General features: G+C 41.5%; 1 protein-coding gene across 1 annotated transcript in view; it reads right to left on the bottom strand.

The window, feature by feature from the left end:
- The window catches only part of ube3c (ubiquitin protein ligase E3C), a 111,999-nt gene extending 98,149 nt beyond the window's left edge, over nucleotides 1-13,850 (bottom strand). The window contains exons 1-3 of the mRNA XM_048606079.1: nucleotides 13,738-13,850; nucleotides 12,666-12,767; nucleotides 2,919-2,972 (exon numbers count right to left, since the gene is read on the bottom strand). Of these exons, the coding sequence (XP_048462036.1) occupies nucleotides 2,919-2,972; nucleotides 12,666-12,731 (120 nt within the window). The 5' untranslated portion in view covers nucleotides 12,732-12,767; nucleotides 13,738-13,850. The remainder of the gene's footprint in view (nucleotides 1-2,918; nucleotides 2,973-12,665; nucleotides 12,768-13,737) is intronic.
- Between the last annotated feature and the right edge of the window lie 690 nt (nucleotides 13,851-14,540).

The following is a 14,540-nucleotide window of genomic DNA, read 5'->3' as shown; positions in this document are numbered from 1 at the left end:
CATACAGCCACACAACCAGTGGGAAGCAGCATGCACGCCTGTATAGTTTCCATTTCTAGGAGCTGCTGCCAAGCACGGACTTTTGTGGTCCATGCCGCAGGAAAGATTACAAGAAACGTTGCACCCAAATCCCTCTGAACATCAACACTTAATAGCCTCCCAGCACATAAATAATATTTTCTATCTATTCTTCCTATGCAATTAATTAACCTCATTGTTCCACATTATACTCCATCTGCCAACTTCTTGTCACCCACTTAACCCGTCTTTTTGCCTTTTCAGTCTGTCTCATCACAACGTACTTCACTACTTAGCTTTGTATAGCCAACTTAGATACACTTTTCTGCCTCTTTGCTCAAGTTTTAATATAGATGAATAATAGTTGCATTCCCAGTGCTAATTCTTGTGACATCCCACTAGCAACAGCTGACCAACATGAAAATTACTCTTTATTTCTACTTTTGTCTTCTGTCTTTTAAACAATCCTTAATTCATGCTGATATATAACCCTCAACATCATCAGCTTCGACAAAAACATTGTGCAGCACCTTACTACGTGTTCTGAAATTGCAAATCTACTACATTCACTTCTTGTCCTTTCTCTGCCCCGGTAGTTACATTCTCAAAAAGTAACTGGTTTGCCAAACAAAATTTCCTTGCCAGAAATACACACCAACTCTGCCTAATCACATTCTGATTTTCTATAACTCTGGTACTACTTCCTCAATAATAGTTAGTGGAATTTTTAGCAAAGACAAACGTCAGACTAACCAGTCAGTTTTGTCACTGGACCCGAAACATTAACTCTGATTTTTACTTCACAGACACTGCCAGACCTGCTGAACTTTTCCAGCAACTTTGTTTTTGTTTCTGATTTACAGCATCTGCAGTTCTTTTGGTTTTTAGTCATAGTTTCGTGTTTTTCTCTCTCCCTCTTCTTGGATAGGGGTGTTACTTCTACTACCTTCCAATCCATTGACAGCATTCCAAAAATAAGAAGCTTTGGAAGTCACAACCAATGCATCCACATCCGAGTGGATGCAAGTAATCAGGCTGAGGTAATTAATTGGCTCACAGACCCTTTCATTTCTCCAGCACTTTTACATTACAGACTGGAATATTAATACACACACGCATACACAGTTGATAAGCAGAGTTGAAAGATCACAAAAATACCTAGTTCTACAAATGGCTACACGAAGTATAATACACAGATGGTATTTGTGTATTCGAACGACCAGGCAAATTTTAAAAAATTAACCTGAATAATTCCCAAAGACCAAGGGAAGGTATTTGGGAATATTTGAGATTTTTAAAGTCTAATTCAACTAAACTGTTCAAACCATCTTCATTGCATTCTATGATGACTAAGTTCTACTTCTGCTCTATAAAAAGTCTTGTTTCAAAAACATTTTTTAAACTCACCAAGAACTGCCTTGCTATTGTGTACCTGTGGCCCCATTCAATGTTAAGGCACGTGTAAAACGTCCAGATTAGGGGCACGCATGCCGAAATTTGATTAAAATTATGACCAGCACTTTTTGGGAAAAAAAAGGCAGCAAAATATTTTAAATTTGTAAAATCACAATTGCAAACTTCATCTTCATCAGTGCTAGTTAGCTTTACTGGTGCTAGCATACATCTCAATATAATGCTCAGGTTCAGCTACTGGAAGTTTGGGTTAAACACACCAAAGAAAATGTAGTTAATCTATTCAACTGGACAGTATTCTACAATATCAAAACAACTACAGAAAATTGCAACTGTTTATTGCTTTGTTCAAGGCACAGGTCACTTCAGTAAACCAAGGACAAACACTAATAGTGCTATAAAATGGCACTTTATGATACTCAAGGCTACAGTCATTAACCTGTTCATTTATTGGAAGCTAGTGTGTCTGGGTCTTAAACTCAACATTTTAATATGAGATGCAAGACTCAAGCACTCAGCATATACACACACATATAAAACTGAAACTAAATGGGGGGTGTGAGCCAGAGCAGGAGAAAATATATCAGTGATTCAAAGAGACGGAAGTATAATGCTGCTATTAATCTAGCCAACTAGATTACTAACACTGATAGTTACTTTCCAAGTTTAGATTCAAAGAAAAATGTGTCACAGAAGGCAGTGGACAATCATTGCCATTACTCTCAAAGGTGAAAGCTTGGAGAGGAATAAACATTGAAGTACCTTTTGTCCATAGATCTAGATGGCACACAACGTCCTTTAGAAATGAGACAGGTGGTTGAAGCCAGTGTTAGTTCAAAGTTCTTAGAAGGTGGAAGCCCACAGCAAACACAAAAGAATGAAGTTCATAATTTGGAGTTTAAAGAAAGCATAAAAGTGGCTGGTGCAAGTAGACGTGAAACAGAAGATATTGCTTTTCTGGTTGCATCCTTGAGTTTGAGTTTAGACTTCACTAGAATGGATCCAGGTGCTTTACTATGTATTGAGCTATTCTACAGCCTCTATCTGACCTGGGAGTTCTGAGTAATACCATGGTATATTAAACATAGAAAGGATTGCATGGTTGCCTAGCAGTGACATGATTTTACATTGATAAGCAGTAAGTTACAGTTTTTGGTTATTCAGTGGAAGAATCTCAAAGCATCTATTCTCAGTCTTGAAGTTGTTTTGCATTATGCACAATTTCTGCTATGCTATTTATTCCTGTATTAAAACAAGACACAAATGTTCATTCAGCAACAATTTTTTGCCCTCTGCTGTAAACACTAAAGTATCGTTTACCCGATCTGCAATCATTGTATTTGAGAAACACTCCAATTTCCATGACGATAGGATAATCTCACGATAACAGGACAAGGTCTTCAGAAAATTAGCAAGTAAAATTCCACGAGAGTGCAATGAAATGCCTACAATGTTTTCGATTAACGTGAATAAAATCTCCAATTTACCTCTCGCTTCCTTCTTTCTTCCTGGGTTCGATGCAGCAGTGAAGCTTTTTCTTCCTTCAAAAGATTTATACAATGTTAGTTTTGTTTGGAACAACGTTCTCATTCTCCAATACTTCTGTACTTTATCATTTTCTTGTTTACTGGTCACAAGATTAAGTATTTTTGAATCACACCAGTCTAAAACTAGACGACAACAAGACAATTCATACACGTCCTTGCAGATCAGACTGACATAGCTAAGCGCTTCTAGCATTTTCTGTTTCTATAATTCATGAAATAAAGCAAAACCATATTTATTTAAAGAGGGAAAGAAATCAAATTCCACTGAAAACCATTAGTTCCTACATATTCAGACTGCACATTATTGTAAAATCTAAGCACCATTCAAGCAAACTCTCAAATACAACGCTCGGTTCGCAACAAACAACTACACCTCCCAGTCGCAAACCATTTCAACTCCCTCTCCCACTTCTTGGACGACATGTCCATCCTGGGCCTCCTGCAATGCCACAATGATGCCACCCAAAAGGAACAGCATCTCATATTTCGCTTGGGAACCCTGCAGCCCAAGGGTATCAATGTGGACTTCACAAGCTTCAAAATCTCCTCTCCCCCGACCGCATCCCAAAACATGGCAAGCTCGTCCCTGCCTCCCTAACCATTCCTCCCACCTCAAGCCCCACCCCCATCCCCTACCTACTAACCTCATCCTGCCTCCTTGACCTGTCCGTCCTCCCTGGACCGACCTATCCCCTCCCTAACTCCCCATCTACATTCACCTTTACTGGCTCCAACCCCGCTTCTTTGACCTGTCTGTCTCCTCTCCACCTATCTTCTCCTTTATCCATCTTCTATCTGCCTCCCCCTCTCTCCCTATATTTCAGAATCCCCTTCCCCTCCTCCATTTCTGAAGAAGGGTCTCGACCCGAAACATCAGCTTTCCTGCTCCTCTGATGCTGCTTGGCCTGCCGTGTTCATCCCGCTCTACACCTTGTTATCTCAGATTCTCCAGCATCGGCAGTTCCTACTGTGTCTCACAAATACAACAACAAGTGAAGCATTAAAGCATTCACAATTCAAGATGGTGACAGATTATAAAACAAAGTTAGTGTAGCAATTGAGACTGAATAACCCCAAGATGATTTAACAGATATCAACCAATTTGGGTATTATTGGTCACTGCATTGAGTATAAGAGTTGGGAGTCATGTTGTGGCTGTATAGGACATTAGTTAGGCCACTTTTAGAATACTATGTTCAATCCTGGTCTCCTGCTATAAAAAGGATGTTGTGAAACTTGAAAGAGTTCAGTCAAGATTTACAAGGATGTTGCCAGGGTTGGAGCGTTTCAGCTAAAGGGAGAGGCTAGATAGGCTGAGGATATTTTCCCTGGAGCGTTGGAGGCTGACGGGTGACCTTGGAGAGGTTTGTAAAATTATGAGGAGCACGGATAGGGTAACTAGACAAGATCTTTCCCCCATGTTGGGGCAGTCCAAAACTAGAGGGCATAGGTTTCAGGTGAGAGGGAAAAGATTTAAAAGGGACCTAAGGAGGGTGGTGCATGTGTGGAATGAGCTTCCAGAGGAAGTGGTGAAGGCTATACGATTACAACATTTAAAAGGCATCCGGATGGGTATACGAATAGGAAGGTTTTAGAGGGATAAAGGCCAAATACAACCAAATTTATTTGGGATAGCTGGTCAGCATGGACGAGTTGGACCAAAGAGTCTGCTTCCGTGCTGTACAGCTCTATAACTATGCCGCTAAATGCCTGTAACAGACAAATTAAACATAACATTTTGTTAAAGGCACAATAGGCAAAGGATTAAAACTCTGCACATTTTGCATGAATTATATAAGCACCAATAAGCATTGCACGTGTGCACAAAGATAGAAAAAAAACAGGTAGCAGAAGAGAATCGCTTTCGTATAGGACTTCATAATGAATGGCGACATATTCTTACTGGCCTTGAATCTGTCACTCAATTGATCAAAGTTGCAAAACAGATCTTGGTTGAAACTATCTTAAGAGCATGGCCAGGCCATCAAAAAAGTAAACAATGTCATATAATTGGGCAATGTTTCTAACATTGACCCATAAACAAACAGAATCATTGGTCACGCACATGGCCCATTTTAGCTTATCTAACCAGGAAAATCTGATTGTATCATTCGCAAATCAAACAAACCTTGGTTTTATTCAAATTGATGCAAGAGATTGATCAACTTCCAAAGAATTAACTTCAGGGATGCAAATGGAAGTCATCTTTACCACAGTCAAAAGGCCAATGATAAAATTCAGCTACTTCTCCCAGCTGGCTGTTACTCAGTATTTATTTTTAATTCACTCAAGGATTGTGGTCGGTGCTGGCTGGACTAGCAGTTATTGCCTGTTCTTGTTGTCCTTAAGGTGATAGTATGCTGCCTTCTTGAACCACAGCAGTCCACATTCTGTCGGTAAACCCACAATGCTGTTAGGAGGGAATTCAGGATTTTGCCCCAGCGACACTGAAGGAATGGCGATAGATTTCCAAATTAGAGCAGCGAGTGGCTTGATGGAGGTTTTCCCAGTGTATGTGCCTTATGTGTACGTAATTAATGTGTACTAGCATTGGAAATATTTTGCAATGTCCTTAAACAAATGACCTATCAAGATGTGTTATATGAAGATGACACAACACCATTCTCAGCACCCATACCAAATAACAAAGGTTAAAAGCACTGCATTGTGCAACACTAATTTATAAAAAGATCCCAGGTCTGATTGTCTAACTTGATGTACATCGAATGATACTACAAATGGATTGGGCTATAAAGAATGACAGCGTTATTCATCCTACCAAAACATAAATAAGTTCTTATTCTTTGGAAGAGTTAAAAAGCATGTGATGACTTCTGGGTACACATATTTACCAGCTGGTGTCACTGTTTTTCATATTTAAGTATGAACAAAGTATTAGAGCTCAGTAACAGAGATACCAAAATCACGAGTAGAGAAGTCACATTAACCTTACACAGAACCTTGGACAGTATTGTGTTGGTGATGGCATGACACCAGAAGTGGATGGTGGACGATAATCAGTGGTAAATGGAGGCTGGTGGAGCAAATAATGAGGACAATGCAAACTCTATCACTGGTCAGGAAGGGCACAGCAGATCGCATGAAAATTAATGGACATTGTCGAGAACATTGTATGGCAGGGGAGTATCCTCAGCTCCCTCCCACCCCTCTGAATATTCTGAAAGATCATTCTCTCTGCCGTAATGTGGTCTACTCCTCAGTGATTCACATCCCTGCCCTTTCCTCTGGCACCTTGCAATTCAAGGGCAGGGGAAATGGAAATAATACCTGTCATTTCCCTTCTCTGAGACATCCAACTCCCAAACACTACTTCAGAACTGAAACAGCAATTTATAAACAAACAAGTGCAGAACAAATCCACTTGATCCCTCCATTGTACTCACCATAAGATCAACACAAACTCAAAGAACAGCGTACACCAAGTTTCAACTCAGCACACCAGACTTTTTGGACTCAATGTAATGTTCAACAATTTTAGACCACAACCCAAGCCACCACTGTTTGTGTTTGCTAGTTCAATTATTTTTCCTGTGGTTTCTCTTATTCCCCTTGTCAAGCATTCGGAAAATAGTTATCCTGCTATTCACACATCCTCTCAACACGTTGTTTCCTCACTTGACCCATTACCAGCCCTTCAGATTTTGCACAAATGAAACCTTCTCCCATTTGAACTCTTGTGCCTCGACATCACCAAAGGCTACCTTTTTGTTCACATAGTTATTCTAGTGCAGAAACAGGCAACTCAGCCCATCGTATTTGCACCAGTTCTCCAGGTTAGCATTTCACTTAGTGTATGTGTAAGTTTGTGACAATTTCTTCCCTTTCAGATAACCACCAAATTATTGTCAAAATGCCTCAATTGAACTTGTCTCCACCAAACTCAGGCAATGCATTCCAGATCTTAACACTACATGAAAACGTTTCTCCTATGGCTTTTGCTTCTCTTCCCAATTACAATAAATCTGTACCCTCTCGTTCTCCTTCCTGCTCCTCACACTTGCTGAAAGCCTACTGCACTCAGTTATAGTGAAGGGTCATTAACTCATAACCATCTGTGGAAACAATTTTTTTTAAAATTCAGAGAACGAGGGAGTCACTGGCTAGACCAACATTTATTGCCCATCCCTAAATTAACAGTCTGAAGTCACAGGTAGGCCAGACCAGGTAAAGATTGCATTTTCCTTACCTAAAGGGCTTTACTGAACCAAATTTTTCCCTGACCAATTGACAATGGATTCAAGGTCATCATTAAATTCTTAATTCCAGATGTTTATCGAATTCAAATTCCACCATCTGCTGTGGCAGGATTTGAACCTTTCAGTGTTCCTTTCTCCAGCACTGGAGAGGAGATAGCACATGAGGAAAATCTGTTTTAATGAATTTGCCTTTGTCAAGGGTGTGTTTATGGGACGTTACTAGATTGGAACACTTTATATTTAGTAGTTCAATAATATATTATATTAAGTATTTCAATGATGCAATGTCAATTCTTTTTGCATTTGTGTTTTAACTGTGTTGTAAAAATAACAGTCTTGAGGGTGTTGGCTAAGGGGAAAGGTTTAAAAAAAAAACTAGGATTGTTTTCCCTGGAAAGACAGCGGCTGAGAGGAGACCTATAGAGGTCTACCAAATTATGAGAGGCAACGATAGGGTGGATAGCCAGAGGTTTTACCCCAGGGTTAAAGTTTCAATGACAAGGGGGCACAGGTTCAAGGTCAGAGGGCAAAAGTTTAAGAGAGATGCACAAGGGAAGTTTTTCCACGCAGAGGAGGAGGAGGAGCCTGGAATGCACTGCCAGAGGTGGTGGTGGAAACAGGCATATCGGCGACATTTAAGAGGCGTCTGGATGGTTACACGAACAGGGAGAGAATAGAGGGATACGGACCGAATAAGGGCAGAAGGTTTGTTTTTTAGTTTAGTCAGGGCATGATAATCGGCACAGGCTTGGAGGGCTAAAGAGCCTATTCCTGTGCCATACTTCACTTGTGTTTTTTTTAAGATGTGTTTTGCTTAAAGCCGAGCAGTTGAATAACCAAGTCATACCTGGAATACAGTGCCTTACCCTTGCCTTTAAATAAAAATAAAAAGTTAGCACCTAGGCGATCTCCTTGATATATTTTGAGGGCATTTGGTCTGGTTATAACACCAGCTATTCACAACATATATTAAGTGATTCAGAAGAAGAAACCAGATATCATAGTTCCAACTCTGCATGATAGAAAGTTGGGTGGAAGCTAATACTGTGAGGATGCAGAGAAGCTTTGGTGCGATTTGGACGAGTAAGTGGGCAAACACAATGCAAATGTAGTATAACGATGCAAAAATGTGAGGTTATCCATGTTAATCGCTTTGTGCTTCAGACTTCCAAGCCTTTCCCAATTTAGAAAATAAGACCTGGATGTCCTCATGCACCATTTGAAGATAAGAGTGCAGGTGCAGCAGACTGTAAAGAAAGCAAACAGCATGTTGGCCTTGGTAAGACCACGCCTCTGGTATTGTGTGCAATTTGGGTCTCCTGCTGAGGAAGGATGTTTTTGCTATCGAGGGAGTGCGACAAAGGCTTTACCAGATTGATTCCTGGGACGGCAGAACATACAGGGAGAGACTAGGTCGGTTACAACTACATTCGATAGAGTTCAGAAGAATGACTGGGGGTCTTCTCAGAAACCTACAAAATTTTAAAAAGATTAGACGAGGCGAATGCAGGAAGATGATCCCAATGACCAGGGAGTCCAGGACAAGGAGACAGCTTAAGAATAAGGGATAGATCTTTCAGGACAGAGATGAAGAGGAACTTCTTTCAACCAGAGAGTGGCAAGCCTGTGGAATTCTCTGGCACAGGAAACTGTTGAGGCCAAACCATTGGAGACCTTCAAGGAGGATGCAGATATCGTTCTTAGGACCAAAGGGATTAAAGGATATGGAGAGAAAGCAGGAACAGGGTGCTGAGTTGGATGATCAGCCATGATTACATTGAATGGTGGAAGAGGCTTGAAGGGCTGAATGGCTTACTCCTGTTATTGTCTAAGGTTCTATGTATTGAAGCCTAGTACAGATTATAACATTCTCCAAGTCTAAGGAAACTCTTGTGACAGAAATAGAATCATTGGAGAAACTCAGCAGGTCTGACAGCATCTGTGGACAGAAAGCAGAGTCAACTTTTAGGGTCCAATGGCCCTTTTTCAGAACAGGAACACAACATTGCATTACTCATTTGTCAAAGGGATAAAATATCAAAAGCTAGCCATTTCCATTGCACAATAATGTACACTGCTCCTATTTAGATCAACACATCATAAACTATTCAAATTATTTTAATACACTTCTACCATAACACAATGCATCAGTGGATAACTTGAATACATTTGGTAAGATCAGTTAGTTTAGTCAGAACTATTGTATCATTACAAAGTAGGAACAACAGTAAAAATGTTTGGGATAGTTTGGGATAGTACTATATTCACCACAGTTTTCACTGGCCATTCTTCAAAGTAGGAACAAAAACTATAAAGATAATACACACAAAGCTGTATTATTACAGCTTTTTGCAGCTATTACAGCAGACAGCTGTAAAACATAAAGTAAAGATACTTGAATGTGATGGAGGCTTAAATGATATAATTGTACCAAAATAGAAGGTATAAACATCTACATGCGTTTGGAAAAGCAAGGTCCAATTAGCGATAATCAGCACAGCTTTGTGCATGGGAAATTATCTCTCTCAAATTTGGTTGAATTTCTTTTTTTTTTAAAAAAAAAAAAAAAAAGAGGTGACCAAGAAAACAGATGAAGGCAGAACTGCAGACATCGTCTACATGGACTTTAGTAATGTCTTGGACAAGGTTCCGTGTGGTAGACTGGTTAGTAAGGCTAGATCATATGGGATCCAGGGAACACTAGTCAATCAGATACAAAATTGGCTTAACAGTAGGATACAGAGGATGGCGATAATGGGTTGTTGCTCATACTGGGGGCCTGTGACCAGCAGCGTGCTGCAAGGATCAGTGTTGGGACCACTATTTTTCATCATTTATATACAATGATTTGAATAGCACGATAAGAGGCATGGTTAGTAAGCTTGCAGATGACACCGAAATGGGGAATATAGTGGACAGTGAAGAAGATTATCTAAAAATACAACAGGATCTTGGTCAACCGGGCCAGTGAGTTGAGAAATGGATGGAGTTTAATGCAGGTAAATGCAAGATGTTGCATTTTGCTAAGAAACCAGGGCAGGACTTAGACAGTTAATGGTAGAGTCCAGGGGAGTGTTGTCGAACAGAGACACCCAGGGTGTAGATACATACTGCCTCAAAAGTAGCGTCAGAGGTAGAACAGGGTGGATGATGATGATGCTTGGCATGCTTGCCTTCATCAGTCAGAGCACGGAACACAGGAGTTGGTATGATATGTTATAGCTGTACAAGACACTGATAAGGCCACATTTAGAGTACTGCATACAACTCTGGGCACCCTGCGAAAGGAAGAATGTTATTAAAACTGGAAATGGTGCAAAAAAGATTTACAAGGATGTTACCAAGACTGGAGTCTGAGTTCTAAGGAGAGGCTGAACAGGCTGGGACTTAATTCCCTGGAGCATAGTAGACCGAAGAGTGACCTTTGAGAGGTTTACAAAATCATGAGAGGCACGGTTAGGGTGAATAGCCAATCTTTTTCCCAGGGTAGGGGAGTCCAAGACTCAAGGGTATAGCTTTAGGGTGAGAGGGAAATGATTAAAAGGGACCTGAGGGTAACTTTTTCTATATAGACGGTGGTGTACGTGGAACGAGCTGCCAGAGGAAGTGGTAGAGGCAGGTACAATTACAACATTTAAAAAGGCATTTGGACAGATACTGGGATAGTAGGAACTGCTGATGCTGGAGAATCCGAGATAACAAGGTGTAGAGCTGGATGAACACAGCAGGCCAAGCAGCATCAGAGGAGCAGGAAAGCTGACGTTTCGGGTCTGGACCCTTCTTCAGAAAAGGGTAGAAGAGGTTAACGGGGATATGGGCCAAACGCTGGCAAAATGGGGATCGTTCAATATAGGAAACATGGTCATAGAGTCACATAGCTTTAGGGGGAGGCAATGGCTGAGTGGTATTATTGCTGGACTGTTAATCCAGAGACCCAGATGACGCTCTGGGGACCCAAGTTTGAATTCCTCCACGGCCAGATGATGGAATTTGAATTCAATAGAAAATATCTGGAATTAAGAATCTAATGATGACCGTGAACCCACTTTGTTGTTTGTCAGAAAAACCCGAAAGGACTTTAATGAACCAGATGGGAAGAAAACTGCTATCCTTACCTGGTCTGGCCTATATGTGATGCCAGATCCACAGCAAGGTGGTTGACTCTGAATTGTCCTCTGGGAAATTCGGTATGGGCACGAGTGCTGCCTAACTGGCGACGCTGTTATCCCATGAATGAAGAAAGAAAGAAGCGTACAGCACAGAAATAGACCCTTTGGTCCAACTCATCCACGTCAAGCAGATATCCTAAATTAATAGGCATAGTAGGAACTGCAGATGCTGGAGAATCTGAGATAACAAAGTGTAGAGCTGGATGAACACAGCAGGCCAAGCAGCATCAGAGGAGGAGGAAGACTGACATTTCGGGCCTAGATCCTTCTTCAGAAAATTTTCTGAATTCAGATTTTCTGAAGGGTCTAGGCCCGAAACGTCAGCCTTCCTGCTCGGCCTGCTGCGTTCATCCAGCTCTACACCTTGTTATCTCTTATCCTAAATTAATATATCCCATTTGCCAGCATTTGGCCCATTTCCAACTAAACCCTTCCTCTTCATATACCCATTTAGATGCCTTTTAAATTCTGTAACTGTACCAGCCTCCACCACTACCTCTGTCAGTTCATTCCTTACACGCACCACCCTCTGTGTGAAAAAATTGCCCCTTAGGTCCCTTTTAAATCTTTCCCCTCTCACCTTAAACCTATGATCTCTAATTTTAGACACCCCTACCCTGGGGAAGGCCTTGACTATTCACCCGATCCATGCCTCTCAATTTCAAACTTCTATAAGGTCACCCCTCAGACTGCAATGCTCCAGAAAAAACAGCCCCAGTCTATTCAGCCTTGTAAATCTTTTGAACCCTTTCAAATTGCACAACATCCTTCCTATAGCAGGGTGACCAGAATCGCATACAGTATTCCTAAAGTGGCCTAACCAATGTCCTGTAGAGCTGCATGACTGCCCAACTCCTATACTCAATGCAGTAACCAATAAAAGCACATGTACCTTCTTCACTATCCTGTCTACATGCAACTCCACTTCAAGTAACTATGAACCTGCACTCCACGGTCTCTTTGTTCAGCAGCACCTGAAAGGTCTGTTTCCATGTGGTACGACTATGACATCAACATCCTGTCCTGGTCAACAGTTATCCGTCAATCAACACAAACACTATCTGATCATTTTCAAATGAGAACTTGCTGTGTGGAAATTGGCTGCCACGTTTCCTATGTTACAGCAGTGGCATCATTTCCAGAAATGGGGTTAAACAATGCAAATGCCTTGTGTTTCTTAGCTTTGATTACATAATTGCCACAAACCATTTTTTAAAAAATTGAGATTCACTGTGTTATTAAATTAAAAACTGCTCATTGTACACATTAAAACTTGAGTTAAATAGCAAGTGATTACAAACCTTTCTGCTTGCTCCACCAAGAGATACCTTGGGCCGCGTTTTGAAATCCCCTTCAAAGCTGAACATGTCTGTATGTTATTCCATCTAGTAGCAGTACAGCTCCTATGTATGAAATTGTATTTCCAATTAAGCAATTATTCACAAATAATATTCTAAAACATAGATAACACTTAACATCTCAAATTTTTTTGACAAAGCGTAACATCTTCACTATTCAGCAGTAAGTACCAAATGGTAACACTATCATAAAAGGCTGACCTCCATTCAGAAAAGGAAATCATCACTTGTTTAAAATGGCAGTGAAAACTTACAACATATATTTTATTTTAATTATAAATTATATGCTAAAGCACTGAATACATGAGGTTACAACAGCACACCACTAATTTTCTTTTCTGGGTACGTGAACAGATCTGATGTTAACTCGAAGCAATTTTCAACACTATTCGTGAATTCTACGCAAGTACACAATCAATACAGGACATACAGCATACACAAGTTATTGCTCAGATATAAGCTATGAATTGTTAATGCTCTGAGATCTCTTAAACCCGAATGAATCGCATCTAGTATCGTTTGGTCACATCTCGGGCTGGGAGCCTGTTATAACAGCAAACAAACTCGTAAGGCTTTCAGAAAAGGGGACCGAGCGGTGTACAATGAGGGCAAAAGATACAATACCATCGAGAATACAAAAAAACTACTGCAGTGATTTGTAACTAAACAGGAAGAAGAACTGCCCTCCTTCTATCGGAGTGAGGATACCGTAATGCCGAGGCCTGGCCAGTGGAGTTGACTGTCAACCTTGCCCTCTTCTCTTTCTTTATGACTCAGCAGGACGCAAACGCCGATTATATTTGAGAGAAGGGAGTTTCTCTGAAACATCAGCTTAGGATAAAAAGAGCCTAGCATCCAAATGTGTTGAATTTAAAAAATAAAAAAAAATAAAAAGCAGAAACGTTTTAAGACAGAGGTAGAGAGGAAGACAAATGATGAGAGGGTCTCCTCCTCTTATCTTTCCCTCTCCTCATTACTCTCCCGTCCACCCCCAGCCCCAACCCGGCTCCTTTACCTGATGCACCAGCTGCCGCCTGTAACTGAAACCTACAGCGCACGCCGGAAGCTATCATCGTTCCAAACGGTTCAGAACAAGCTCTCCTCCCCAAAACCGCCCACCATTTCCTCTCTGGAGATCCTGCCCCCTCCCGCCGCTGTGACGTCATCGGGCCTCACCCCAACCCATTGGAGCAGCGCGGTTTCCGACGCTAACGTCACTCGCCCGACCCGACCCTCCCCTCCCCTCCCCTCCCCTCCCCCCCCGCCCAACCGCCCCTCGATTCCGCCCCGCGCTTGTACCACACGTGCGTGCGTCACCGACGAACGGCGTCGGGAGAATTTTGTCTCGTCGGTTGGTCACCGTCCCTCGACTATTTATTTATATACCAATTTCGACATTCCGCAGGGGAAAGGTGTCAAGATGCCGGCATTTATTCGAAGGTTTTGACGCGCAGTGTACTTGTACATAATTCAGTTATTGTTGATTTGTTGTAGTCTGTATATCGGGTGTTGGTTTTCCCCTCCCCGCCACGGGCTGTATAGAAGGGATTGTCAGCGCCGTGGTGACGTCATCAGAGGCCTGCTGGGGAAGGGGAAATCAGCCTCGCAACCTTTGACCCGACGTGTATGACCCCGCCCTTTTCACCAGGACCGAAGTAACCAAAAACAGAGATTGCTGGAAAAAACTTTTAGCAGGTCTGGCAGCATCTGTGGAAAGATTGTAGAGTTAACGTTTCGCATGCAGTGACCCTTCTAAAGCAACCGAAGAATTCGAGATAACAAGGTGTAGAGCTGGATGAACACAGCAGGCCAAGCAGC

This window comes from Rhincodon typus, chromosome 2 (genome assembly GCF_021869965.1).
Source record: "Rhincodon typus isolate 14 chromosome 2, sRhiTyp1.1, whole genome shotgun sequence".
NCBI classification, from domain to species: Eukaryota; Metazoa; Chordata; class Chondrichthyes; order Orectolobiformes; family Rhincodontidae; genus Rhincodon; species Rhincodon typus.
Note: the sequence above shows the minus strand (reverse complement) of the source record. Positions and strands in the feature narration are given on the sequence as shown.